The 26,466-nt window shown below is 43.9% G+C and overlaps 1 protein-coding gene across 9 annotated transcripts in view; it reads right to left on the minus strand.

Annotated features, from left to right (window-relative positions):
• TACC2 (transforming acidic coiled-coil containing protein 2) overlaps window positions 1-26,466 on the minus strand; it is a 161,921-nt gene that overhangs the window by 114,774 nt on the left and 20,681 nt on the right. For 2 of the 9 annotated variants that reach the window (XM_053389003.1, XM_053388998.1), the window contains exons 1-5: window positions 24,162-24,178; window positions 22,996-23,213; window positions 21,588-21,713; window positions 10,175-15,769; window positions 8,955-9,065 (exon numbers count right to left, since the gene is read on the minus strand). In XM_053389003.1, coding sequence (XP_053244978.1) covers window positions 8,955-9,065; window positions 10,175-15,639 — 5,576 coding nt within the window. In that variant the 5' untranslated portion in view covers window positions 15,640-15,769; window positions 21,588-21,713; window positions 22,996-23,213; window positions 24,162-24,178. Of the gene's footprint in view, window positions 1-8,954; window positions 9,066-10,174; window positions 15,770-21,587; window positions 21,714-22,995; window positions 23,214-24,161; window positions 24,242-26,466 lie in introns of those variants that run through there. The other 7 variants (XM_053389000.1, XM_053389001.1, XM_053388999.1 and 4 more) reach the window with 6 other exon arrangements.

The following is a 26,466-nucleotide window of genomic DNA, read 5'->3' on the forward strand; positions in this document are numbered from 1 at the left end:
AGACTAAGTGTAGCAGAAGTTGATTTGTATACTTCAACAGGACACATACAGACAAACACGCACACACTTTGGTTTGTATGTATGTCACTATCATTAGGGAAAGCAAACTTGTGGGGTAGAGCGGGCAGAGAGTTAGACTTGCATTGTAGAGGCCTGGGTTCAAATCCTCATTCAGGCCTAAAACTCGCTAGAAGACCTTGGGCCAGTCATCTTCATTCATTCAAACTTGCCTCTCAAAACCATTGTGAGAATAAAATGAGGGCAATTCCTGAGGATGTACCCCTTGCTTCTTATAAATAGAGTTTACACAAACATAGTGGAATTGAAACAGTCAAAGAGAGAGTAAAATAGTACAAATGCTCTGTCTAGGGTGGATATGAGAGCTTGGTCTTGTATTCTTAGGGTATTCTGGAGCAATCCCCATCCCCAATCCAGAAAATCAAAAAGAAAAGATTGGATGGATCACCTTCCTTTTGCTGTATGTTGCCTTGTCTCTAGCTCTAAAAAAAATCAACACTGACTCTGGTATGACAAGAAACAGAACTCCTAACAAAGCAAAGCTGTTACTGCTGCTGGTGGAAACTATGATTCCCTCACTTCCTCTAAGATCAATAAGCACTAGGAGCTGGAAAGAAGAGCAAAGTGAATACTTTTGTTTTATGCCAGGTTTCTTTTGATATGTTAGAGTAGGGATGGGGAACTTGGGGCCCTGCATGTGTTGCTGGCCTGTCCCCAAAAACCTATGGAAAGCCACAGTTCACCTCTGCTCTGGAGGAAACAACCTGGCTGTGTTTTGTACTTGATTGCTACACAGTCAGATGTCCTGTGACAAGAAAGAGTCATCTGTACTAAAGTACCTTCTAGAACTAGCCTTACCATAGAGCAGGCAAAAGCACCATCGGGTATGGTTAGATGAAGGCACGAACAGATGTTTAATAGTGTAGCAAAACTTTTCTTTTCAAGTGTTTGGCCTAGATAACACATGCATTCTTAATATACTAGTTAGCTGGCACCTGAAAGACAGAAAAATAAGAGGATACACTTTACAGAAGCAACTTACTTTGGCAAAAGGCTTAACCGATAAGTGAGTGATCTGCTGGATTACAGAGAACACTTTGTTGGCATGGGAGAAAAGTAGCTCTTAATGGTTAGCTACATAGAAAGCGAAGTTAGCTAACAGTGTTTCCAGTCCCTTGAGGAAGATAATAGCTCTGTCAAAAAGAAAAGATCTGAATTGTCAATGCGTTGCATTGTTTGTATTATAGTCTGCGATGATGACTCCTCTTCACTAGGCATTTTCCTCTATAAAACACCCTTGTGTATTGAAGGACTTTTAAGCTTCCATATCCCAATGTGCCTTTATGCTGCAATTCTTGATCTTTGGGTATAAGGGGCACACAGCACTTGATTTCTACTTTACAGCATGTTGTGATGTCTGTACTGATATGTTAAGCTTTCTGGGGCAGGGTGGGAGCTTCATTCTGTAGGAATTCAAAGTTGACCAAGGAAGAGCCACAGCTCACTGCTAGAACTCATGCTTTGCATGTAGAAATCCCAGGTTCAACCCCAGCTTGTGCAGGTAGGCCTTGGAAAAGCCTCTGCCTGTAACCTTGACAGTCAGCATAGATAATCCTGAGCTAATACTGACTAAGGCTCTCTGACTCAGTAGAACACAGCTTCTCATGCTCCCAGGATCACCCCTATGATTCTAGGGTGGCTTGCAGGCATCCCCTTTGAGTAGCAGTATCTGAGAAGTTATTGTCAAGCGCTCAGTTGCTATGATACACACGTTCATTTTTCTGCCCTCCGTGAAGTCAAACCAGTTTTGTAAGTTTCTGTAGCACTTCAAGTACTGCACAGCACTTGAAAAAAAGCCCAAATTATCTTCCAGCAAGAGAACCAAATAGGCACTTAAATGAGTACTTTGTGGATAGTTCCTGTGACATGACTCATCTATCAAAGTGGGCTCTAGCCCTTGAAATTTATGCCCTAATATATTTGTTAATCTTTAAGGGACTAAAGGATTCTGTTTTTAAGATGTTACTGGTGCCCAGAGTTTCACAGCCTGGTCTGCAGGTGCTGCTTGGCAGGCAAATGTTTGCAGCTTGGAGGAAAGGAGGCTAGTCATGCTCTACTGTGTGTACAGTCAAACATGGCATGGGCATAGTAGAGGCTATATAAGCCTGCACCTCCACAGTTTCCAGCACCCACTTTACCCGCCCTGGTTCGTAGTATGGACTTTTGCCAACCAATTTTGGGCTCACTCACACATTGGTCTCTGTATAAGCACGTTTTTTCCACCTACTCCATACTGCGGTCATACCAGTTTGGTTTGTAATTGTTAAGTAAATTCAGTCACTTTGGCATTTGTATGGGAATTTGGGCTTGATAATGGGAAATAGGGGCTGGGTGAACACTCTTTGGCACCCTTTGGGTGATGGGTGATCCCAAAGCCTGCCACTCTGGCACCTTCGGGGCCAACCTGTATCATCTACTTTGGGGGCCCAAGCTGAGAGGGGACAGGAACACCTCCCCTCTCATCTCTAGAAAGGGTGGGCACCCTAGCATACTACAGGCCAGGGATACCAAGGTATTTCCCTCACTGTTTTGGTTTCTCTTGCTGCTGTTAAGCATTACAGTGGCCTGCAGTGGTTAAAAGGTAAAGGACCCATGACAGTTAAGTCTAGTCGCAAACAACGCTGGGGTTGTGGCCCTCATCTCGCTTTACTGGCTGAGGGAGCCGATGTTTGTCCACAGACAATTTTTCTGGGTCATGTGGCCAGCATGACTAAGCTGCTTCTGGTGAAACCAGAGCAGTGCATGGAAACACCATTTACCTTCCCGCCGGAGCGGTACATATTTATCTACTTGCACTTTGACATGCAGTGGTTAGACTATGTCTATTGTTTATTGAACATTCATTATGTTTAAATGACAGTTACACAGCAAAGAGCATTCATTCTGATTTGCTTGTGGGGTGTTTTTGTATCTTCCTGTTATTCATTTACCCCATCACTTTCCAAATGACAAAAAGTCTGCTGCTTGTTTGTTTTTAAGTGCATTTGTTGCACTAGAGTGACAGCTCACTTTAATCTGATTTAATTGCGCAAACCCAAATTTTTGCTACGTGCTTGAATCCCTGCTGCAGCATAGTAGCAGTCTGGAGGGACACCCCTAGATTTTCATGAACTATCCTTTTCACTTTGTACTGGGTTCTTGAGGAAACATTAATTTCTTTTTTGATACTATACTATTTAGCCTCATTCCTCAACTTAGCAGCTATGGGTGTCTTTTTGTAAGCCAACAAAATGACTCAAATAGTGCTATCTTATGCATGATTAACCAGAAATAAATTCCAGTGAGTTACAAGGACAATATTCAACTGTAGCTCCAATTTTAGCTGAGCATATATGTCCATTTTCCGATACAATTTCTGAAAACTGAAGTGGAGCCTTATATTTAAAACCACTTCCTGCTCATGAATTTAAAACTCTTGGGAGTCATTTGTGGTGACTGAAAATTAGAGCCATGCACAAATCAGGAGCCGTGGTCTTGAGGGTTCTTAAGAGCTTTCCCTTTCTGTTCCAATTTGCATCAGTGTGATTCTGGGGTTTTGAATCCCTGAGACATATAAACCCCTGCAAACCTAAGCAATGAAATGTTCCATGTAGCCACCAAAAATCGACTGAATGCTATGAAATCATGACATTTTGCATAGTTTCCAGCTGAAAACAAAAGTTGGCTCAAGACAACTTGAAAGACAGCCAGAACTAGAAGAAAGGATTTGTCATCGTCATTCCCCCCCCCCCACAAAAAATCAGTAATCAATCTGCATTTTTCATGGGCTTGGTGACAAAATCCAAGAAGTGTTTTTTTGCATTCCATTCAAATATTGTCAATTGTTTATAATATACTAATATTTCAAACCAATAAAACCCCTAATATGTCCCTTTATCGGCTCTTCATGGGGTATGGGATAATGACCTCCTGGTACAGGCTAGCATTTGGCTTTGATTTAGGCTAAAGAACAGGGCTTGAGAACCTACAACCCTTCAAAAGTTATTGGACTGAAAGTTGCATCAGCTCCAGCCAGCAAGACCAATGGTAAGGGAAGATGTTAACCATGGTCCGGAAACTTCTGGAGAGCCACAGGTTCCTCATCCCTGCTAGAGAAGCGTTTGGTCCTATGTATGAAAGCTCTTTTCCTCTCCATTTGTAAATATACTGCATTTCGCCCTCACCTTTGTTTTCTCGTCCTTTCACATTTGCACCTGCAGTGAAGATTCCACCAAAAAGCTACATAGTATCGTGAAACCTTTGCATAGCCACCCAAACCAAGCAGATGGCAGGGGCCATTAGAGCACAGCTAATGCAAATCTTAACTCCTGGATTTGGTGTAGAGCAGGCATAGGCAAACTCGGCCCTCCAGATGTTTTTGGCCTACAACTCCCATGATCCCTAGCTAGCAGGACCAGTGGTCAGGGATGATGGGAATTGTAGTCCCAAAACATCTGGAGGGGCGAGTTTGCCTATGCCTTGTGTAGAGACTACAGCCATCCGTGAAGGCAATGATGGACCATTGGGCCCAGCTAAGGTGTGATATCCAGCACCCATGGCTAGAGTTAGCCTGCTTCTACATTACTGCTTGCTTGTTAACCATTTTGCATCCAGAAATTTCGAGCTGCACTTCCTGGATGAGTGACCACCTGGGAACCATGTGTATCTTGAGTTCTGTGAGGGAAGAAAGGCCGGGATATGAAAGCAAGGAAATAAATATTTCTGTTGAGCCCTTGCTCTGTGCTTTGTTTGACCAGCTGCTGTTGCTGACAAGCCTTCTTGCATTTCTTCCTAACTTGCTTCTGGCATGCATTCTAGGTTCACGTCAACTCCCTGGGAACCAGCCCTACCCCACCCCCATTTTGATTTCTGTCTTCCCTAGACTTTGAAAGACTGGTTTCCTGCCTTCAGCCTTCTTTTCTTTTCTTTCTTTCTTTCTTTCTTTCTTTTTTGCATAGACAGGCAACCATGCTTCATTCGTTTTGCTTCAGCTTCTTTACTTGTTAAGATCTCTGGCTTGGATTAAAGTGTGTCCATCCTGGTCCTATCATATTCCCAACTAGTCGTTCCTGACCCAAGTTCCTAATATAGGTCCATCACACTGGGACCTGGTGGAGGGCTATCCACCAGTTCCAAGCATTCTTTTTATAAATTAGCTCAAACTTTTGCCTGTAAATATGCCTAAATAAAATTTGTAGTCAACAGACAATCTGCCTTTCATTGTGAGGCTAACCCACTTGTTAGAAAGTTTCCTTTGAGAAGCTAGGGCAGCTTTTCTCTGCATGCTGCGGAAGCTATTATTAGCTGTGGTATTTCTAGAAGGAAGGGAGTGCCTAACAGACCTATCACTGCAGTGAATTTCAAAAACTTCATCTAATCACAAAAGTGCCCTGAACTTGAAAAGTATTATACTGATAATGCCTGTCACTGATCTATAAAGGGGACGAATGTAACGGAAGTGTGCAGACTCTAGATGAGTTTCTACAAGATGAAGATGTAAAGCAAGCTTCTCACATTATTACAATACCTGCAGCATTGGTGCATCACCTGCTGCTTTGGGGGCCTCTAGAAGGCCAGGATTCTAATCTAACATACACACCCAAACAACACAGAGATGTGCTTTGAGGTGCTGAATATAGGATTGCAGTCTGAATCGGCCCCATTATATTAAATGGGACCTACTTCTGAGTGGGTCCAATGATCGAGAAAGAGGCCATAGAGGAAAAAGATGGGCAGGTAGTCCTGGAAGGTAGTCCATCTAGCAGAAAGAAGAAACGGACCTTAAACCTCTGTGCTATTGTGAGATATCTTCAGGAGAAGAAAAGGCTGAGGAGTAAACCCTACACAAATCCCCACTTTACTCCCCAAGCTGCACTCCATTGTGTTAAGACAGACAGATGCCAACTTTTGAGTTGACATGTACAGGATTGTACAGTTAGTGTAATAGCTGCATCTTCAACTGCAACAGATCAGAGCACTTTCCATGCATACAAGCTTGGGCATATATGGAAAAATACACAGTAAAACGCTGATAAATTTTCCACGAGGGCTTCTTTTTGGGAGGTGGGAATCACGAACTGATGTGGAAACACAGAGAACTGAACTTAAGACTGAGGAAATGAGAGATTCGCCCGCCACTACCACAAATCAGGTGCAGCAGAGGATACTGTCCATCTGCCAGCCTGGTCAGAGGCTTCGTTTTGTCCTTCACCTCAGGTGGCAAAATGTCTTGGGCTCACCCTTGGGAGGCTACATTTGAGTATAAAAGGGGTGCATGGAGGGAGGCTCTTACCCCATTCAATTCCAATCCCTTTTAAAGATTAAAGTTACCCACCCAAAGTTGTTTTTCTTTTCCATCTGGGGGGGGGGGGAGAAGACATGGAGTGCCTGAAGCTCTCCTGTATCGCCAGACATGTGAAAAAGCAGTTTGGGCAGGTAAATCTGAACTGGGAAAAATGCCAGAGAGGAAAGAGTTAAGCGGCCGCTCCCTGTCTGCCTTATTTCCACTTGGATACAAATTTGGGTTATTAAAAAAAACAAAAAAAAACCACTATGGAGGATCGAATGACAGAACACTGAGTAACATAGAAGTTTGAACTTTAAAAAGATAATTTTCACCTGAATCAGACTAATCACTCGTTTGCATCTTCCTCCCTTCCTCCCTCTCTGGCTTGAGTCATTAGGAACTCTTTGTTCTAGAGGTGTTCCTTCTCCCCTGGACAGGTCTCAAGCTTTGTGAAATACTATGCCAGCAAACAATACTCAGTAGCTGCTCTGTGTTTTAAGCAGGCCTGATGAGTCACACACCAGAAATCTCATGCATGCCCCAAGTGTACTTGCCCAAAGTTTTAAAACAGGCAGCTTTTGCCCACACATACCTAAAACTGAACACACTCCCGCTGATGGCTATTGAAACACCACCACCACCAGGTGGAAAACATTGGATCCAAATGACAGAGGGCACAGGATAGCAACAATAAGAAAGAAGAGGGGGAAAATTCCAAGGATGGTCTGTGGCCAACGTTGCAACATAACATTAGGGTGCCTATAATACTTCAGTGAAAGTAACCCTACAAGTGGGCTGTACAGAGCACTATAAAAAGCAGGAGTAGGCAAACTGTTAGCAGCTACAGCTACTCTTCCTCCTGTAATTGTGCATTCCTGTAATAAGCAAGTCTGGGCAAAGACAATTTCCCCTCTTAATTGCCTTGGGAAGTCCTTGATTCTTGAATCTCTGCTTCACATTCTATATCCCTATCTCTGCAGCATACAAAATGTACATATCCATAGGCGTGGAGCATTAAAAAAATCTGCAAAAAGCAACAGCTGCTGCCACATGGGACAAATACTCAGACAGAAAAAACAGGTGATAACAAATTCTTGACGCATGTGCAAGCATGAAGCAATGGAGTTATGAATTGCAGCTGCTGCACATGATACAGCCCAGTTTGCCACAGGTATCCAAGTATGCCACCCATTATTTTAAAACGGATGCACACTCTGCCCTTTATTCTCTCTGAGTGTCTTGAGCAGATACACCAGGCTTCAGCAAACTTTTTCAGCAGGGGGCCGATCCACTGTCCATCAGACTTTGTGGGGAGCCAGACTATATTTTTTTTGGGGGGGGAATGAACGAATTCCTATGCCCCACAAATAACCCAGAGATGCATTTTAAATAAAAGGACACATTCTACTCATGTAAAAACACCAGGCAGGCCCCACAAATAACCCAGATGCATTTTAAATAAAAGTACACACTCTACTCATGTAAAAATATGCTGATTCCCAGACCATCCGCGGGCCAGATTTAGAAGGTGATTGGGCTGGATTGGGCCCCCAGGCCTTCGTTTGCTTACCCATGAGATACACAAACCAGCTGTACCTTATTCAGAAAGGAAATGTAATACATCTACCATATAATACAGCAACGAAAAGCAAGGAGCCAAAGAACAATGCACTAGGCATTTTGAGGCAGTCAAAAGCTTCAACCTGCATAATTTTTCCTAATGCATCATTTCTCATAAATCTCAGAATTTCTCCAAAGCTGTCAGATATTTCCCTTATGAAATGTCATAGCTTCTCCTCTAAAAAGTAGAAGCACAAAGGGCAATTTGTTTTTGAAGCAGCTATATAGTATATTCCATGTGTGTCATACATGCTTACTAAGCAGCTGTTTATTACAAGCCCAACTGGAAAAAGCCACACACACCCCAAGTATGTGACAAAAGCTAAGGCTACTGTTTACACAACCTGCCTCATACTGTTTATATGATCTGCCAAATGCGCCATATTAATACGACATGAACAGTATTGCAGGTAGGGCAATTCTTAAGTAAGAGGTATCAAAGCTCACATCCCTCTGGAATGGCTTCTGGACACCCAAAAGGTGAGACATTTCCCACCAGCATATCATCATGCAGAAAGGTTCACCCTACTAAAATGTTGTTTGCCAGCCAGCTGTCAATGGTGCAAGAAGCTCTTCTCCCTCTCCTCATTTGGAAGTCACACTATCTAGCCTGGAAACACGTGCCTTAATTCCAGATGTGTAAGAGCTGCTGTGCTTACTTGGGTGGAGAGGGAAGGGAGGAGAAGGAATGCAATGTTGCATTAAAACACGCCCTACCTTTACCTTTTTATTATTAATCTGCATGACCCAATGCTGAATCCTAACACTAAAAAAGAGAGTCAACCTTGCTAAATGTAAACTTAAATTATAAGTACCAGTTGCAAGCTGTAGGAACCCCTCCATTTCCTTTTGTTAATTTATCATCACTGGCGCTACAAAGTGGCAGTGAAACCAACATGCCATTTTAGTGTCTGATACATGCACCTGCGAAGAACAATTCTTTAAACAGAGCAGTACCACCCTCTGAAAGAGTTAGTGCTGTTCACTGTACCTTTCTATTCTGACGCCTTCTCTTGCCTCATCTGAGGTGCCTTTGGCTGCTAGCTCTACAGCGTCCTTCTCAGGTACAGCAAGGAGAGAGTGACAGAGCTCAGGAGAATTGCTGAGGTTATGGAAAAAGGAGGGACACTGTTAGAGGAGAGGAAGGCCATCATGTCATAGGCTTGAGAATTATTCATACAAAGCTTATCCTCAAATTTGGAGTACATATATTTTTTTAACCTACAAAATACACTTAAGTTAATAATAAAGGTTAATCATTGGTGCAATATACACCTTGGCTATCAGTGGGATTAGATTTTTTTTAAAATTAAAATATAGCTCTAGGAATGTAGATAAAAGTTAAGGACTGTAACCAGTGACTAACTTAAATCAATTACCCCCCCCAAAAAAAATGTACTCCAAGAATGAATAATAAGATGCAACCCTAAAACATCTCCCTCACTTCTGATCCTCCAAGTTTGGGAGGAGGGGATGGAGAGAAGCACATTGTGTCAATCTACTGATTTTCTCCCTGGCCTGCAGCTTTTAATGGCCCAGGTGCTCCCTCTGTGGGAGAACCAGGCAACCAAAATATCCTGGACATGCAAATGTCAGATTAAAAATCCTACACATCTGAACACCTATTTTGACTGCAACAATACAATATACCAACTGAAATCCCGATGAGTCAAATGAAACACTGGTTATGTGCTATTTGATAATAAAGCATTCCATCAATGGGGCATTTCAGAATACTAGAGCACCTTGGAATACAAGTTTGAGTATTTCAGGGATATTTTACAACAGCAGAGTAAAAAACCCCTGAAGATTATACTTTTTCATGTATATAAGAGCTGGCACTTACAAACAAGTCTACACTTCTCAGTACTGCAAGGCTGCCTGATTTTTAGGTATTAGGGAGGGACTGAAAACTAAGAAATCACAGCATGTCTGGGCTAATAAATAAGTGGAGGGGGTTGCTGAAACTCCAGCTTTGACAGGTCCCAGACTATGTCAATACTCCCAACAACAATGTGCATTTTCCCTAACTAAGACTAACATTTCCTGAGAATAATATTACAGTTTTTCTCCAAGTAGACTACAAATAAAATAGAAACTATACCCAGCTTAACTCTATGCAATCAGTAAGTGAAACGATCTACCTTCAAGCTAGAACTTCAGCATGCAGATAAATCTCTTTTACGGTTAATTTTAATTTAAAATAGGTACCTTTCAACAGGTAATTCTCTAGGGAGGCTGTGCTCAGATTCAGGGAGTGGAGTGGTTGATCCCTCTTCCTGGACATCCTGAAGGGGCTTCTCATCTGCTAAATTCTCTTCTCTGCATTGATTTGCAGAAGCAGTTTCAGCAGCATCCGTACACACATTTTGCTCCATCACTTGAACAGCTTCTGAATGCTTTTTGGCATCGGTCCCTTGATCACATATGTTGGATTGCAGAGCCGAGTCACCTATATCAGTGACTGATGTGCTGGTAATACCCGTTTTAGGGGTGTCAACAGAAAGACATGCTTCTGTTTCTGCTGTACTCAGCATGATGTCATTTGCTTCTGCCACACACCCCTCAAGCACGCTGGGTTCTGCTTTGCAGTCACCTAAAGAACCACCATCAAGATTTACTTCATTTTTTAAGTAATCGGTTAGCCCATGTACTGCTGTGTCTGGTCCTTGCTTTTGCTCCTCAGCATCAGTTGGTACCTGCAGGCATTTTGTACTGTCCATGGCATCCTCCTGCTGCACCACACATGCTCTGTCCTCAACTGTAGTCCCATCCCAAGGATAGTTGCAGCTGGATTCCTTCTGATTTTCACCAGGCAGCATCCCAGACTGTTCCATTTGTTCTTTCTGTGCACAAAGGTCATCTAGAAGAGACGACAATACTGACATGTTCTGTAGATCAGTGGCACTCTCTTGGTTTACCTGGTCTTCACTTGGCACTGGGTCGTGGCATTGGTTTCCATAATGTATTAGCTCTTTAGATAAACCTGGTTCTGCATTGCACAGACTAATCAAATTACCTTCCTCTGCCTTTGCAGTGGTAGTTCTGTCAAGATCACTCTTAGGGACGACTTCTGAAGAGGCAGCAATCATTGCAGGTAGGTCATTGTCAGAAGGAGAAGGCAGGTTACAAGAATCTGCAGGTTGCTGCTTCCCTGCTTCCAGACTCATCTGATTCCTACCAATGTCTCTGCTCACAGCACTAACGCATCCACTTTCCTCTGCCTTCAGCGTTCTACTGCTTGAGCTCTCCACTTTGCTGTCAAACTTTGGGGAACTTGTCAAAGGTTCTTCACTGAAACCAAAATCATTGATAGGGATCTCTTCTGAAAAGGCATCTGGCAAACTGTATTCCTGAGTGCTTGCCAATGGTTCTTCCTTCTCTTTAGCAGCTTGGTTGGAAAACCCAGCCTCTAAAGGCAACACACACCCTTCGGTTTTCTGATCACTCTCTGGTTCTCCATTTTTATTGCTTCCATCCCCTTCTTCCAATACTTGCTTAAACTCTGGCATTTCTCTAGGTGCTGGGCTGTCGTCCTTGTCACTGGCACTGCTTTCAGCTGAAAGGTGGGGTAGCTCCGTAGTCAGAGCGCTGTGAACTGTATTTTCAAATATTTTGCTGATATGCTTCCTGAAATCAAAAAAGCCAATGCCGAAGGACCTAGAAGTCGAAGAATCATGCTGTTTTTCAGAGGTCTCTGCAGGCTGCATGGGAGTCTCTGTTCCCATCTTGGGGATGCTGAAATTCTCTACAAAAACACACTCGCTCTTTCCTGCATTTTCTCCTGTGTTTTCTACTATCTCATTGTGCTTGTCATCTACACAGGTGATATTTGTTGCAACACCCTCATTACAGCCTGCTTGCTTACTGAGAGATGAAAGGCTCAGAAGCCGCTCTTCTAAGCTTGAAAGGCTGAAGAGAGATTCTCCCGAGCTGTCAAACTGCTGGGCTTTGAAGCTGACATCATATTCTGCTCCTTTTGTTTTAATTGCTGAGATCTCGGCCTGCATCTTCTTGAAATTAAAAAGTGACAAACTTCCTTTGGACTGCCCGGCCCCAATAGAGTCCTGTAAAGTTAAGGCACGCTCTTCAGAAAATAAACTTGGGTTGGGAATCACAGGGTCTTTTCCTGGGGCTGTCCCTGTGAGATTATTGTCTGCGTGTACTGCTTTAGGCCTTTTTGAATCTGTTGTTCTGTTGTCTACTGAAGTACCATCCAAGTGTAAGGCTGTAGCTGCTCCTGCGACCTGCAAATCAGGACTGGTCCCAAACAGCTTCTGGCAATCTGTAAGTTCTTTTTGTAATTCATTCACAATACCATGATGCATGCAGTTCGTAAGCTGTTGGCTCACTCTGGTGTCCCAGTCACTTGAAAATGCCGGCAGAGCTGTTAAGTCTACTTGAGAGCCAGCCAGCAAAAAGTCAGCCTTTTGAGTACTGTCTGTATTGATGGAAGCAATTTCTGTGAGCTCAGGAGTTATAGGAGGATATTCCTTTGTTCCTGCTTTTTCAGCAGCCATGAAAGTTAAGTCCTGTTCATCATTTCTTTTTTTTACAAGTTCATCTTTCGTGGTAATTCCGTCTAATAAATTAAAGTTCTCTTTTATTTCTTCTGCCTCTGAGCCTTTTTCTGCCAACTCTGTAACTTTAGACGGCAGGGCAAGATCAGTCTTGTTGCTCTCAGAAGCATCTTCTGCACTTGGCATTTTAAAATCCACTAGCAAGGTCTGTGGCTGTTCAGCATCAGCAGTGACAGTTTCCTGCACCCCTGGGATACATTCTGCAACACCTGTGTTGTTTTTACCTGTGCTGTCTGTCAGCCCACATAAACCACCCAACTGCTCATTTATCATGTCATTGGGATCTGCTCCTTCATGAAGACTGTCTGAAATCAAAGAATTCAAATTAGGGAGTTCTTGCTTAGATTTGCTTGCTACTTCTTTGTTAAGGCAGCTTTCCTCCACCTGTGGGTTTATTAGAGTTTTCAAGTTGCCGCCTTGCACAATATCTCTCGTGGATTCAGAAATACTTGGCAAAGGTGCGTTTTCATCTGTGACAGCTGTGGAATCATTTTTCATCTCCAGCCCGCAAACTATTGTTTGGGGTTTGTGCAGAATGTCTATAAATACTTTCATTTCACTTTCACACAGTCCCTGAAGGCTGCTGGGTGCATTTAACTCCAGTGAATCCTCTTTCTCAGATGTTTCCCTGGTCTTTTGTTCCTCGGGACCTGCCACAGTTTTAAGGTTGTTGCAGTCCAAGTTTCGGAGTTCTGCATTCAAACTGTGCTGTTGGTCGCTGCAGAAAGAGGGAAGGGACTGTGTGCTGTCTTTCAGGTCCACTTGTGGAGATGGGATCAAACTATCCTCCACTTGTTCCACATCCACAACCTTGCTGGGAAGAGCTTCTAGAGATGCTTCACCCTCAGTGCTATTTAGTGGATAATTAGGCTCCCATATGCTGCCATCGTGTAAGTTCCCCAGTGTCTGCTGCTGGCAATCAGTCTCCACAACCCCTGAGCTGCCAGAATAATCCTTTTTCATACTTTGGTCATTGGCTTCAGTCACTTGTTCCTGCTGCTCTTGCTGTGGGGAGGCAAAGTTGCTTTCGAGTTTTTGTGCCAAAACGGTATCGGTTGCCTGACTTTTCATTTCTGTTTTGTATTCCTCATGCCTGTTTTCATCCCCCTCTTTCTCATCTGCAGTACTGCTTTGCTCAGCAACAATCACAGGTACACAGTCAGCATCACTGCCACCTATCTGGCTGGTTTTTTTGCTTTCAGAGTCCTCCTGGTTTCCTGCTTTTCCTAATGCAACACATTCAGCAATCGGTGCCCATTCATTTATGTCCAGAATTGCCAGCTCTGCTTCAGGAACTGGTGTTTTATCTGCCAATGTTGCATTGCCCTCAGATGTTACATCATGCGTAGTGAGGCTTTCCAGCTCCCACACACTTCTTTTAGCAAGCATGCCCTCCCAGGATCCCGCTTGCTTATTTTGCATAACATCATTGTCCTCAGACCGCAGCAGCAGTGAACCATGTGCCTCTTCTAAACAAACTTCCCCTGCCATTTCACAGGCAGGGAAGCTGAGCGGCAGGTCTTCTGCACTGGGGTTTAAAAGATCACAGCTCTGTGAGCAATTTTCCCCTTGTAAACTTGGTGCTTCAACAGACAGAAGGCTTTTATCCTCTTTGTCGCATGTGTCTGTTTTCTCTCTCTCCGAACCCTGGCTCAGTTCTGGCAAATGATCTTCGGGTGCATTCAAACTATGTTCTGAACTGAAATCCTTCTCTGACTTGTCGCCACTGGCATCATTTCTGAAACTATTTTCTAGAGAGCTCCAGTAATCATTCCAGTTAGCATCAGGGTTGTCTCGTCTTTTGTCAGTATCAAAAGAGAGCAGCGTCCCTTGAGAACAGACTGCCTCTTCACCTGCAATCGGACTAGTTAAAACTGGCCTCTCCTGACTTCCACCCTCTCCCAAAGAGAGCTCTTTGTTTTCCTCAAATACTATGTTTTCTTTTTTAATGAGCTGTGGAAGCTCCGTCTCACTGGTGAAGTCTTGTGCACTTCCCTCCAGTGACAGCCCTTTATCTACCGCAGAATCTTCCTTCATCAAACACAGAAGCTTTTCTGGGTCAACCACAGCAATGTTTCCTCCACATTCAGTTAGTAAGGTATCATTGCTGCTGGCTGGCTCTGCTCTGTTCTCAGATGCAGGGCTTTCTTTTTGCTTTTCACTTTCCTCACACAAAGGGGGCCCACTGGAAGGCTCAGAGGCAACCAACAAATCCACAACACGATTTTCACTTTTGGTAACAAGTAGGGTTTGGGTTTCTTGACTTTGGGCTTGATCGGGGCATTCCTTTTCAGATGGAGAACTCTTATCCTTTTCTCCTATCATGTTTATCAGGGGCAGATCTGAAGCAGTAAATGACAAGCTGGGCATTGCAGGACCAGCCTCAGATTGCTCCTTCTCGCTCTTGGGAAAAACTTGGTGGGGTTCCTCTCCGCTGCTTATTGCTGCATCGCTGCTACATTCACAAATGGTGGCACTGAACTCAACAGAACTCAGACCATCAACAACTGCTCCATATTTTTCAACGTGCAAACCTCCTGTTGTGTGATAATTTGGGATTAAGATCTCCTTTTCCATTGTCAGGCTGTCTGCACCATCTGCATTCTGTCTATCTGGTTTTACCACAGCCTGCTCTTTGTGACCCACTTCCAAAACTCCTGTCTCTTGGCTGGTCTCTTGAATGTTATAGTCGTCTCCCTCTGCTTCCCTCTTGGGTAATGGGATGACATGTGCCTCTCTCTTGCCACCTGTCTGTTCGCTCTGCTGTAATGGGTCTAATTCAGTTGAGGTGGCAGGTGCAGTTCCAGCTCCTGGAATCCAGCCAACATCTGGCAAAGGAGTCAGTTCCAAACCAGCATTACCTGGATCTCGCTCATCCTTTAGTGGAAGAGGGATAGCGGGGTGCTCTGTATTGGAGCAACTGTCCAGAGATACAGCAGGAACACTGCTTATGTCTTGGTCATTCACAGAGGTTGGGTATGACACAAGGGCAAGCAACCCCGCATGGCTTCCTTCAAGACTTGGTGCAGCGTATTCTTTAGGATGCTCCACCAAAGGCGGGCTTTTGTCTTTTTCTTCCTTGGCCTCTCCCAACATATCAGACGTGGCTTGCGCTCCTCGTTCATGCAGGACATTCCCCACTGCTGTCACATCTGGTGGTATTACAAGTGCGCTTGTGCTGGGAGATTCTTCAGCAACATTGCTATGGAGGCCTTCGTTACTTAGGCTGCCAACAATGGAAATGTTTATATTCATTTCAGAATTGGCAATGGAGTGCAACACACATGAAAAAGAAAGACTCACACCACAGAGGTTTCAAAGCCATGCAGGCGCATGCACTGAAAAGCTGGGCTGTCTGCTTTCACGAGGCAAGAGACGAGAGACATCAACTTCAAGAATAGTTCTGAGGGAATAGTTACATGGAAATACACTCCTACAGCATTTCCTGCCGTCTGTCACATTAGATATGTGGGTTAACTTTCTACAGATCTTTTTCAATCATTTAATAGATGCATGCTGCTTCTCTTCCTTTGCTTCATAAGAGGCATAAAATAAATCCTAAGATGAATGGAGGACATGGAAAACTCATCAGAACAGGGTTGAATTTCAGAAGGGAAACTGCAGTATGGAATGGCAATATTTTTCTCTCAGGTTTGAAAGGTTACGAGGTTCAGGGTTAATCTAGCTATATATCTTCTTGTTGTTGAACATTTCTGGGAGAAATTCAATGTAGCAGTGTGACAACTGTTCCATCAATGCAAGCATTTCAGTTTGCCAGACAGAACCATCCCCCCTGTGTACCGTTCTGGGGGTTTTCCACACACCCCAAGTCATTGGGGGGGGAGTGCAGAGGGGGGGGAAAGCGCCATTGCTTAGTGGATGTCCTTGTACGGGCTTCTGCTAGTGGGACTCTGTATTTCCCTAAATTAAGGCTACAATCTGAAACCAACTTACTATAGAGTAAGACCCAGTGAACCTTGGACAACCTTACTTTGGAGGAAATATGCTTAGGATTCTTCAGAACTGTGCTCTGACGCAATCAGTTGGAGCAACAGTGTGGCCATGCCTCCATCAGTACAATTCTTCTGACATAGTGTGCACAAGCAGCCAATGACTTCTCCTGGGTGGCAGCTCCAGCTGCTCCAGTGACTTTAAGCCCCTCCACTTGTCCTTGGAGGCAGTGGGGGAGGGAGAAGAAATTCTAATGGTCTGACTCTCTCTGGGACTGTCTCTTCCACCTCCATGCTTTCCTGCAGCTCTCCCCCCCGCCTCTTCCTGCATCTCTGACTGCCCAGACTCTTCCTCTTCTCCCTGTCTCATGGGTGGCACAGAACCACACAAATCACTGGCCCCCTTTGATGGACCATCCTCCTGCCCCCTGCCTCTCCTGCCCACTCTTAGACCCCTGCTTGTCCCTGACAGTACTGAACACTGAAAAGAGTTAGTGCCTACATATATCAAGGGGAAAGTGGCTCCACAGACTGGAAACTTCCATAGAAAAGTGTGCTCCTCCCCCCACCTGTTTGTCACCAAACCTGTTTTGGCAGGCTATCGCACAAACAGAAAGGCCTCATCCTAAGATCATAATAGCTGAGCAGGTCTACATGAGCAAAGGTGTTTCTTCAGATAACCTGGTCCCAAATGGTTTATGGCTTTATAAACCAACAACAAAATCTTAAACGTGGCCTGGTAGCAAATTGGCAGCCAGTGCTACTCTTTCAGCAGGCGTGTTACATGGTCATGGCAGGCTGCCCCTGTTATCAGTCAAACTGCTGGGTTTTACACAAACTTCAGCTTCTGGACCAACCATAAGGGCAGCTCCAACAAATTGCATTACAGTAGTTCAGTCCTGAGGTTACCAGCACAATCTGTCTCTGCCCAAAACCAGCCACAGCCAGTGTACTAACCAAAAGAGGTTTTCCAGTGAGCTTCCAGTGACACTGGTGGTTGAAAAAGCGCCTCCAGACTATGCAACTGTTCCTTAAGGAGGAGGGCAGCCCTATCCAGAACAAAAAAAAAAGCTGCTATGTCCTAGGTCCAGAAGCCTCCAACCCACAGACCTCCATCTTGTCAGGATTCAGCTTCAGCTTGTTGGCTTGTGTCCAGCCCATCACTATGTTGGGGCATTTGCTCAGGACTGGCCCAGCTGCATCAGATTTGGTGGTAAGGTAAAGGTAAAGGTACCCCTGCCCGTACGGGCCAGTCGTGTCCGACTCTGGGGTTGCGTGCCCATCTCGCTTAAGAGGCCGGGGGCCAGTGCTGTCCGGAGACACTTCCGGGTCACGTGGCCAGCGTAATGAAGCTGCTCTGGCGAGCCTGCACCAGCGCAGCACACGGAAACGCCGTTTACCTTCCCGCTATAAAGCAGTACCTATTTATCTACTTGCACTTAGAGGTGCTTTCAAACTGCTAGGTGGGCAGGAGCTGGGACCGAACAACAGGAGCTCACCCCGCCGCGGGGATTCGAACCGCCGACCATGCGATCGGCAAGTCCTAGGCGCTGAGGTTTTACCCACAGCGCCACCCGCGTCCCATACCAAACCTCAACTGTAGTTCTACTAAGGAAGAAGCAAAGCCACAGGGACTGTTTTCTATCTCTTTCACTCCACCTATGCCAATGTGACACTGATGGGTACTTTCCTTGTTTATATTGCACAAGTGGCGATCAACAAACAAGATGTCGCTATGTTTCTAGCCCCTAGCAAAGAGGACCATGCATTAGAAGTTTTATACAGTACCTAGAAAAGAGTTGGCCCTTCCCTTCCCTTGGGGTCCCTTCCAACTCTATGATTCCTTTCTTTCTGAGGGTTCATGTATCACAAATTAAACAAGTGTGGGGAGACAGTATGGTTTTCGATAGCATAATAGCCTTTCAAATAATATTTGCAAGAGTGCATCGTTCCCTGTGCTTCACAGCTTCAAAGAAAAAGCTGTGGGTGAAAAGCCCAACAATAGGGATATAAGAAGAAGTCTCCAGTAGACATAAAGCAAGTGACAAGTCCTAATAGAGTTCATGTTGTTAACTGCAAATCTTTCTAAGTCTCTGATCCTAATCAGTGGGGCTTACTTCCAAATAAATGTGTTTCAAGCTGGGATGCATACAAGACACTCTCTCTCTCTCTCTCTCTCTCTCTCTCTATATATATATATATATATGGATGGCCCACGCTACATTTATGCTGCTAATTGCACACACCTACATCATATAAGATCCAACAGCTCCAAGCACATTAGGAGCACATTAGTGGGAGCATTTTCCTGAATGTAGAATTACAAGTTCATGACCTGTCTGGCCGCATGCTAATAGCAATTTGGTAGAGCTAGATTAGCAGACTCACTTACCAAAGCAGATTGGGGAGGGGGAAGGGGGAATTCTATGCGCTAAGTGGTTTACCACTATGCATTAATTACAGCACATTTAACAATACCAAAGTCCCCCTTTTATACTTTATTTAGATTCAGTCTTTCCTGCTGGTTATCCTCATACAAATTAAACTAGCAGAACTTAAAGGTGTTGCTGAAGTTGCATTAGACGATGCCAGTACTTGTACTGGATACACTTATCAGATTTATGAATAGTGTGAAAGATTGCAGATGAGAATTTTACCCTTCATTGGTTGATCCAAATGTTTTATTCTCCGCCAAATTAACATGGACTTGAAACCAATGGAAATCGATCCCTAGCAGTGTGTCATTACGAAACCTCCTATTATAAGAGAAACCACAATTCTGTTCATGTTGCTTGGCCTGATGAGCTCTTTTCAGGTAAACACATCATCTGGGTAAGCAGGGACAAGTGCATTACTCTACCCCTGTAAACATACATAGAATGTGTCCTTCCATCAGTAGGACTCTCTCCTTCCATTCACAAAGAAAAAGCTTAGGATCTAAACCATTACATGTTTAAATATTGCATAGCATTGAGAGAAGTTATATGCAAGACTGATTTGGGTTGGATTCAATGGCTGTTTTCTTTCAATGGGCATCCAGGGGTCATGGGATAGAGAGGATGTCCGTTTCAATGCATGGGAAGGAAGGGCTGCAGGTAGAGCAAGGTGTCTCTGTTGCAGGTGCAGAAATCTCCACCATCACCCATTCTGCTCTGCCATTCGTACTCTACCATCAGTCACAGCAAAATGGGGGTATTCCAAGGGTGTTCCCAGGTTGAGGTTGGGCATCTGAGAAGGGCACGTCTGTGCATGCAGACGTCCACAGGAGCTGGAATCCTGCATGCTCAGGGTTCCAGCTCCCACAGGGGTCTTCACATGTAGGCTCCCCCTTATCGTGTGTTCACAGTCCATGTGTGGACTGTGGAACAGGTCTGGGAAGCCAAGTGATTTGGGAGATGAAGTCAGCATGGGCTCACTGCCCCTTTCTATGTGTGCAATTAATGTAATAAGGGGGAAATTGTGAGCCTTTAAAAAGTAGGATTTCCTTGCCACATCCTCAGAAGACCCCCCCCCCACCAAAGAACTGCAGGAAAGAGTTGAATTTCACCCTGTGTGGATTTGCTTATCAGAGTGCTGCAGTGATGAGAAAAGTCATATTTTCTGGGATACTTCCTTTAATTCACCTCTTAGAGTCTCTGCAGAACATTCAGTTTATGGGCTGAACATATTGGAGCAGTGGGACCTCATGCGCACTCATGGTGAATTCACAGTGTCATCTAAGTGTGAAGTACACTTTGCTTTCCTATGTGCATTTGACAGCTGGGTAAAATTGTAGGTTTCAGGCTAGTGGGAGGGGGCATTGCATCTGGGACCTATTTATTTATCATGACAGATATGAATTATCTGCACAGAAACCCAATCCTGGTGCTCACACCCAAAGGGGCAGCAAAAGAAATGCTCCTATGTTAATATCTAAGTGGAATGTTTTCCCACTATGGTTTAATATGTGGCTTTGTGTCAAAAATTTCTCCTGCATTATTGTACCCTTCTCCATCAATGAATGAGCAAATAAGTTACATTCAAAAACTCTCAAAGGGGAGAGAAAATTTTGGTAAAACTCTCATAGGCATGGTTGAGGTTTTCTGTCATGGTTACTTTACTTCTGAGGCTGGCAAGAGCTGTTTGCAACTGACCTTGCTGTCATGACACCAGTGGTCTGAAACCTCCCCTGGTACTCATAATGTAAAGGGGATATCAAGTGGGATATATTTTTTTAAAATTATTTAGATAATTCCTCCCATTATCCCCCCCCGCCGCCGCCGCCCCCAGATAAGGCAGTGCAGGTAGCCAGGGAGACAGAGTGCTGGAGGAAGGTTTAAAAGAAAGGAAGAAATACACACTACCTTCAGCCATGTCACAATGACAAGGTAAGCTCAGTCCCACACCAGATGAGGTGCATCCCTTTTCATTGCTTGAGGTAAAAAATGGAACATGCCAGCTTCTTTCCCTGCCCCCCACCGCCTCACTGCTGCCCTGCCACTGGAACTGCACCTCTCTTAATCCACGTTGGCGCCTGTTTCCAGCAAGATCTCATCAAAGTCTTGTGAGATCTCATGCATGAGACCTTGCGAGATATCGCCTCACCCTGCTTCATCAGTAGGCTGGGCCTACCCCATGCCTACCCCAATTCTAAAGTGCCCAAATAATGAGGCAAGGAAATCGAAGCCTCCTTTGCAGAGGACTGGAAGGCAAAATTTGGCACCATCACAGTTAACCGTCACAGAGGCATGAAAGCTGGAATCTCAAGTTGAAGTCTCTGTATTTGTTCACCAATGTCTTTTGCCTTTATTGCTCCAAAATTAGCGATATGAAATATAATCAAGGATTTAAAACAGCCAGGGTTATAGAAACAAGCAGAACCCAAGCCATGCTCTGGCATTCAGAATACAAATCCCACAAGCAGCCTGAAACTCTATAATGTGATGTTTTGGAAAGCCAGAATAACCTTATTTACCAATGGCTGTGCTTTCTTAGGGGTTGCAAGCAGGCAATTAATGCAAGACTCCACGTATAGATGGAACAAACAAGCGTGTTTCCTCATGCTAGCTCTAAGAGCCCCACACTTGGTAGTTGTTCACAAGGCATATTTTGTACCTGCTGATGACTGGGGTCTGGGGCCTTAAGTCTTCATTTACATCAAGCCCAGCAAAAAGAAGGTTTGGGAGAAGCGATTGGTAGGTCTCCCTTTCCTTCCAGTCAGACACTAAAGGGCCACTCCCTCTGTCAGAAAAAGGGTTGGGAAAAGAGAAACACACACACACACTCATACATTTTTCAGAAGGCAACCTTAAAATTAGAAAATCAGACCAGCATGCCGCAGATTGCACTCAGAAATTCCTCATTGAGTCCTTACACATGCATGTATCAACACAATTATATTTCTGATGTTAACTCTAGCAAGCCTAACAAATGCGCCACCCAGTTCAAATTTACTTTTACAATACTTCACTGACAACAGCTCCTTGCAGGAGTGAGTGGGTGCCCTAAGGACCAAACCAGATGTTGCATCACATGCATATTTTTTAAAAATTATCTTATTTTTACTTTTAAAGTAACAGCTGAAGGTGTGTGTTTGTGAGAGAACAGGACTGCAGCATGTAGGGAAGTACTTAACAATTCCCCTTCTAGAGATCCCTTCTAAAAAAGCATTCCCAAACAATTATTTCCTCAAGGGGATAAGCTGCCATGCTTCCCTCCAAGGGAAAAGAGAAGATTTAATTTTGGAGGGAGCAAAGGGTTAAGAGACCCTTCCCATGTACCATGGTCCCAGTCTTGATTGGATCCCTCTATGGCTACTAAATGCATCCACGTAATGCAGCATCAAGTTGGCAGTAAAACATTGCTTGACACTGTTAGTCTTCCACTTTCCTTCTCAAGCCCCCTACCTGAAAGAATGCCAATCAAAGAATGCAACAAGCAAGTTATGTATTGCAGAATATGCAAGCTTCACTCACTGCCAGTCGGGCAGCCTCATAGTCAAGGCCATCATATCCTCGTACCCCATCTTGATGATTTTCATGCAAGAGTTAAATACATACTTTGTTCACCCAGACTTTCGGAACAGGAAAGGGATTTGGCAATGTTAGTATAGTTGCTTGTGTTAAGCTACATTTCTGCTTTTCTATATGCTGCTTTTAGAGGTTTTAATTACTGCTTGTGATGACTGTACTTTAATGATGTTCTATGCCGCCTGTGGGAAATGCAAATAATAAAAATCACCCACAAGAACCACCTCCTGGTTCTATACTCTCCATCACTAAAGTGGATCCAAATTCCCACTTCAATGTAATCATGCATTAAAAATAGTATGGTAAATATCTGCCTTGTAAGTATGCTAGCTGACAATGTCAGAAGGTGGTTAGTGGAGTATTAAGTGACTTTTTAGTTTGCAATGCTAACTGGGTTGCTGGAGTGGAAGTTATCTTGGGCAACAGCCTACTTCATCAGTTGCATTCTGTCACAAGCCAAATACAGTACAGTAAAAAAAGCACCCTTTGCCTACCTTGTATCTGCTGCAATTAAGGAAGTCGCACTATCTGGCAGTGGTAACGGAACATCAGCATCTAAAGGCGAGGCATCCAAGGTGACTTGTTCAACGTATCTGTCTCTGTTCTTTTTCCTCTGCCTTTTCTTTTTTACTGCTCTCTCATTGCTGGGTGGCTGAACTGGTTCTGGAACTGGAACTGGCACAGGAACAGGAACAGGAACTGGAGGAATATCCTAGAAGGTAGATGAGAGAGATGGATGTTCACTTAAAGAGCAAGCAGATATTTTAGAATTAATACTTAAGGCAGTTTTAATGCAAAGTTGCTTTTTAAAAAATAATAATACGTAAATGTACTATCAGCATTTCCCCCTCCTAATTTCCCTCTGACTAATGGGAAACAGTTGAGCTATAAAAATGCATAAAGAAAATAAACTGTAGCAGGGGAAAATTGAAGAACTGTTCTTAAGCTACGTATGATGCTCTGAGCTGGCCCCTAGAGGGTATCCTTATCTCTTTTTCCAGCCCAGCAAATTTCCTTGTGGTCAGCAAATGTATCACTATTCCTAACAGAGGGAGAGAGCAAAATAGAACTTAAAAAGAAACACCCCACAATAAAGAGGCAAAACACAACACTGCAATTTTACACACACTCAAAATAAAGTGAAGACAGAAGGTATCTTGAGAGTGTCAGGCAGTAGGTACATCTGCGCATGTACTTAAGGAAAATGCACAAAGCTAAAGCTGTATGGAGAGCATGCAAGGACATATCAACATGTGAGCAGAATGCCTCTTTTCTCAGGGAACGGCTGCACATGGTACTTTTAAAAATTCATTATGTGTAGACTCTGAACACCGGTACAAATGACTTTTTGCCAGGTATATGATAACGTGTTGAATACCCTCTGAAAGAGCCTTGTGGCACCTTAAAGACTAACATATATGTAATACATTTGCATTTAGAAGGGTACATTTGTTAGTCTATAAGTTACCACAAGATTCTCTGCTTTATTTGCTGCAAGACTGCTTCTCTGGAAACTGTTAGATACACAATTCTCTTCTTTTCCTGGTTTAATTAAAAATATTGGTAAATTACAACACTCTACTAAAAAGAAGATCATAGGCAGGCAGTCTCCGAAGAGTGACTTTCTGGGTTTGCTAGGAACAAGGCAGAGATCACCCACCAGATGTTGTGAGATGACAGCTCCAGTCATCCTTGAGCACTGGCTTTGCTGACTGGGGCTGATGGGAGTTGGAGTCCAACAATATCTGGAGAGCCACAGGTTCCCAATCCCAGTTACAGTGAGTGCTTTCTTCAACATCAATTTTCAGCAAGATTTAAAGGCCCTTTCTTATTTATAGTGCAGTAACAAGAAACGTGTATGATCTTGTGTCATAAAAGAAGAAGAACAACAACTTGACACAGTGTGCTATTTCCCCCTTTAGATTATAGCCTTATTTTTGGTGCAAGAATGATGAGAGTGTCTTCTGTTTAGTTTTTTTTAGAGTACAAAGATAAAGTAAACACAAGCAACTCCAACTAGCCAAAGTATTAATTTTACCCTGGCCTCAGCTGATCAAGAGCTAATGAAATGAGATATTCTCATCTGCTATATAAAAAGACTCTCAGAGCCAAAGAGTGAGAAGCACGTCAATAAAAATCTACTTGTGGACTGTAGCAGATGCTGTTCAAATTGGGCATTATGTTCATATTACGTAAGACTTCGCCCCTGCAAGTTCCTCCAAAGGCTAAGTTTCTGAACCTAGTTTTAAAGCCTTAGCAACAGTGTTAACAGCGCACTGCCACAATATTGGGTTTCAAACATTCCAAACAGGCTGAAGCTTCTCCGTTCGTCATCAAGCACTTAATTATGCATCTCTTTTAAAAGCAAACAAATCAGGTTTTGAACTACTTAGGAAGCCTGGAGGGTGGGTGGGAATGTTAATAAACTTTCATAATTGGCTCAAGTGAATCTAGTTCCTAGGTGTGCACACACAGAGAGCGTCTTCTTCCTGTGGTACTTTCCTCATTAAATGTGCAGCCTTTTAAGGCAGTTGTTGCAACATGCCACAGTTCTGGCTGAAAGTCAGCTTTGAGGAGTTACGCGAAGTTTCCATTCCTAATAACTCTGTGTTTACAGGGAGACGAAGTGCTGGAATAAATCTTAGCAAGGCAGACAATAAAGCTGTTCTTCTTACCTTTTATTGTCATCACATCTCCCATTGCACTTTTCTGAAGTCTGTGTGCGCATACGCACATACGCAGAGAAACCCGCTTGGCACAAGCTTACGAGACCTTAAACCTTTGTCTGTTACACTCATCAGTAGACTGGCTCTGAAGCAGCCACTTCCTCCATAAGGAGCTTAGGAGGGACCTATCTGACTGCAGGTGAACGCTGGGAAGTGGACCAAAGGTCATCCCCATGGCGTCAGGAATCAGATTTCAGGAACAATTGCCAAAGGAGCCGAGGAAGGGAGGATGAACACATGCTAGCTCTTAAAGGCTGCCCAGAGCAGGCCACACAGCCATTCGGCCAAATATTACACACATGTGCAACTTAGCAGGCTAGGAAAGGAAAAATAAGTGTGTACGTAACAGTCTGGAATTTTTTTTAAAAATGATTTAATTGTCCTTGTTTGCAGCAGCCAAGGAAACAGACTAAGGAAACAGACTCCTGGATTACAGAGTTTGAGTTTATTACTGTAGTCCACGTGTTCAGGCTGCAATCCTGTGCACAATTACCTGAGAGTAAATCCCACAGAACTCAGCAGGGCTTACTTTTGAATAGGCATGTATAAGAATTGCACTGCCAGTCTGCCTCTTTGACTTGACCTTGGTGGAAAATTCTGTATCGTTGCCCCTTCTAAACAGTAAGTCATGTGCAACGTGATCCCAAGCATGCTTATTCAGAAGATCCTCTCTGTTCAGTGTGACCTACTGCCACATGCACACAGAATCGGTTTCTTAGGGGCAAACTAGGCAAGTGGGGTTAACCACATGTAGTTTATCTAGGTATCTGCTCTGATCCATATAGTAGCATGGGCAGGAGAAGAGAGAAGCAAAACTGACCCATTCATGTCGCCCCCCCCCCCCCGTGCTCCATCACTTTGAGCAATTGTCTCTCAGCTCTGGTCACTTCCTGTATCAAAACTGGACTGGGAGAAAATTGCCTAAAGCAATGGAGATGTAAGGTAGGGTGGTTGTGCTTGCCACCACCATGGTCTAGAGAGAGAAAGGGAGGAGCCCTTTCTCCCTCTTTTATAATTCTAGCACTTAGGGGTCAAATACTGGGAGATTCAATATGGGCAAAAGGAAGTCCTTTCCCATCCAGTGCATAGTTCAGCGATGAAGTTCACCACCACAGGATGCAATAATGACCCCCAACTTGGGCAGCTTTTAAAGTTTAGGCAAATTTATGGAAGGATAATACTACTAGTCAATGGTGCCTGCCCTGTGGAACGCCCTCCCAGCAGATGTCAAGGCAATAA

This window comes from Podarcis raffonei, chromosome 5, assembly GCF_027172205.1.
Source record: "Podarcis raffonei isolate rPodRaf1 chromosome 5, rPodRaf1.pri, whole genome shotgun sequence".
Classification (NCBI taxonomy): domain Eukaryota; kingdom Metazoa; phylum Chordata; class Lepidosauria; order Squamata; family Lacertidae; genus Podarcis; species Podarcis raffonei.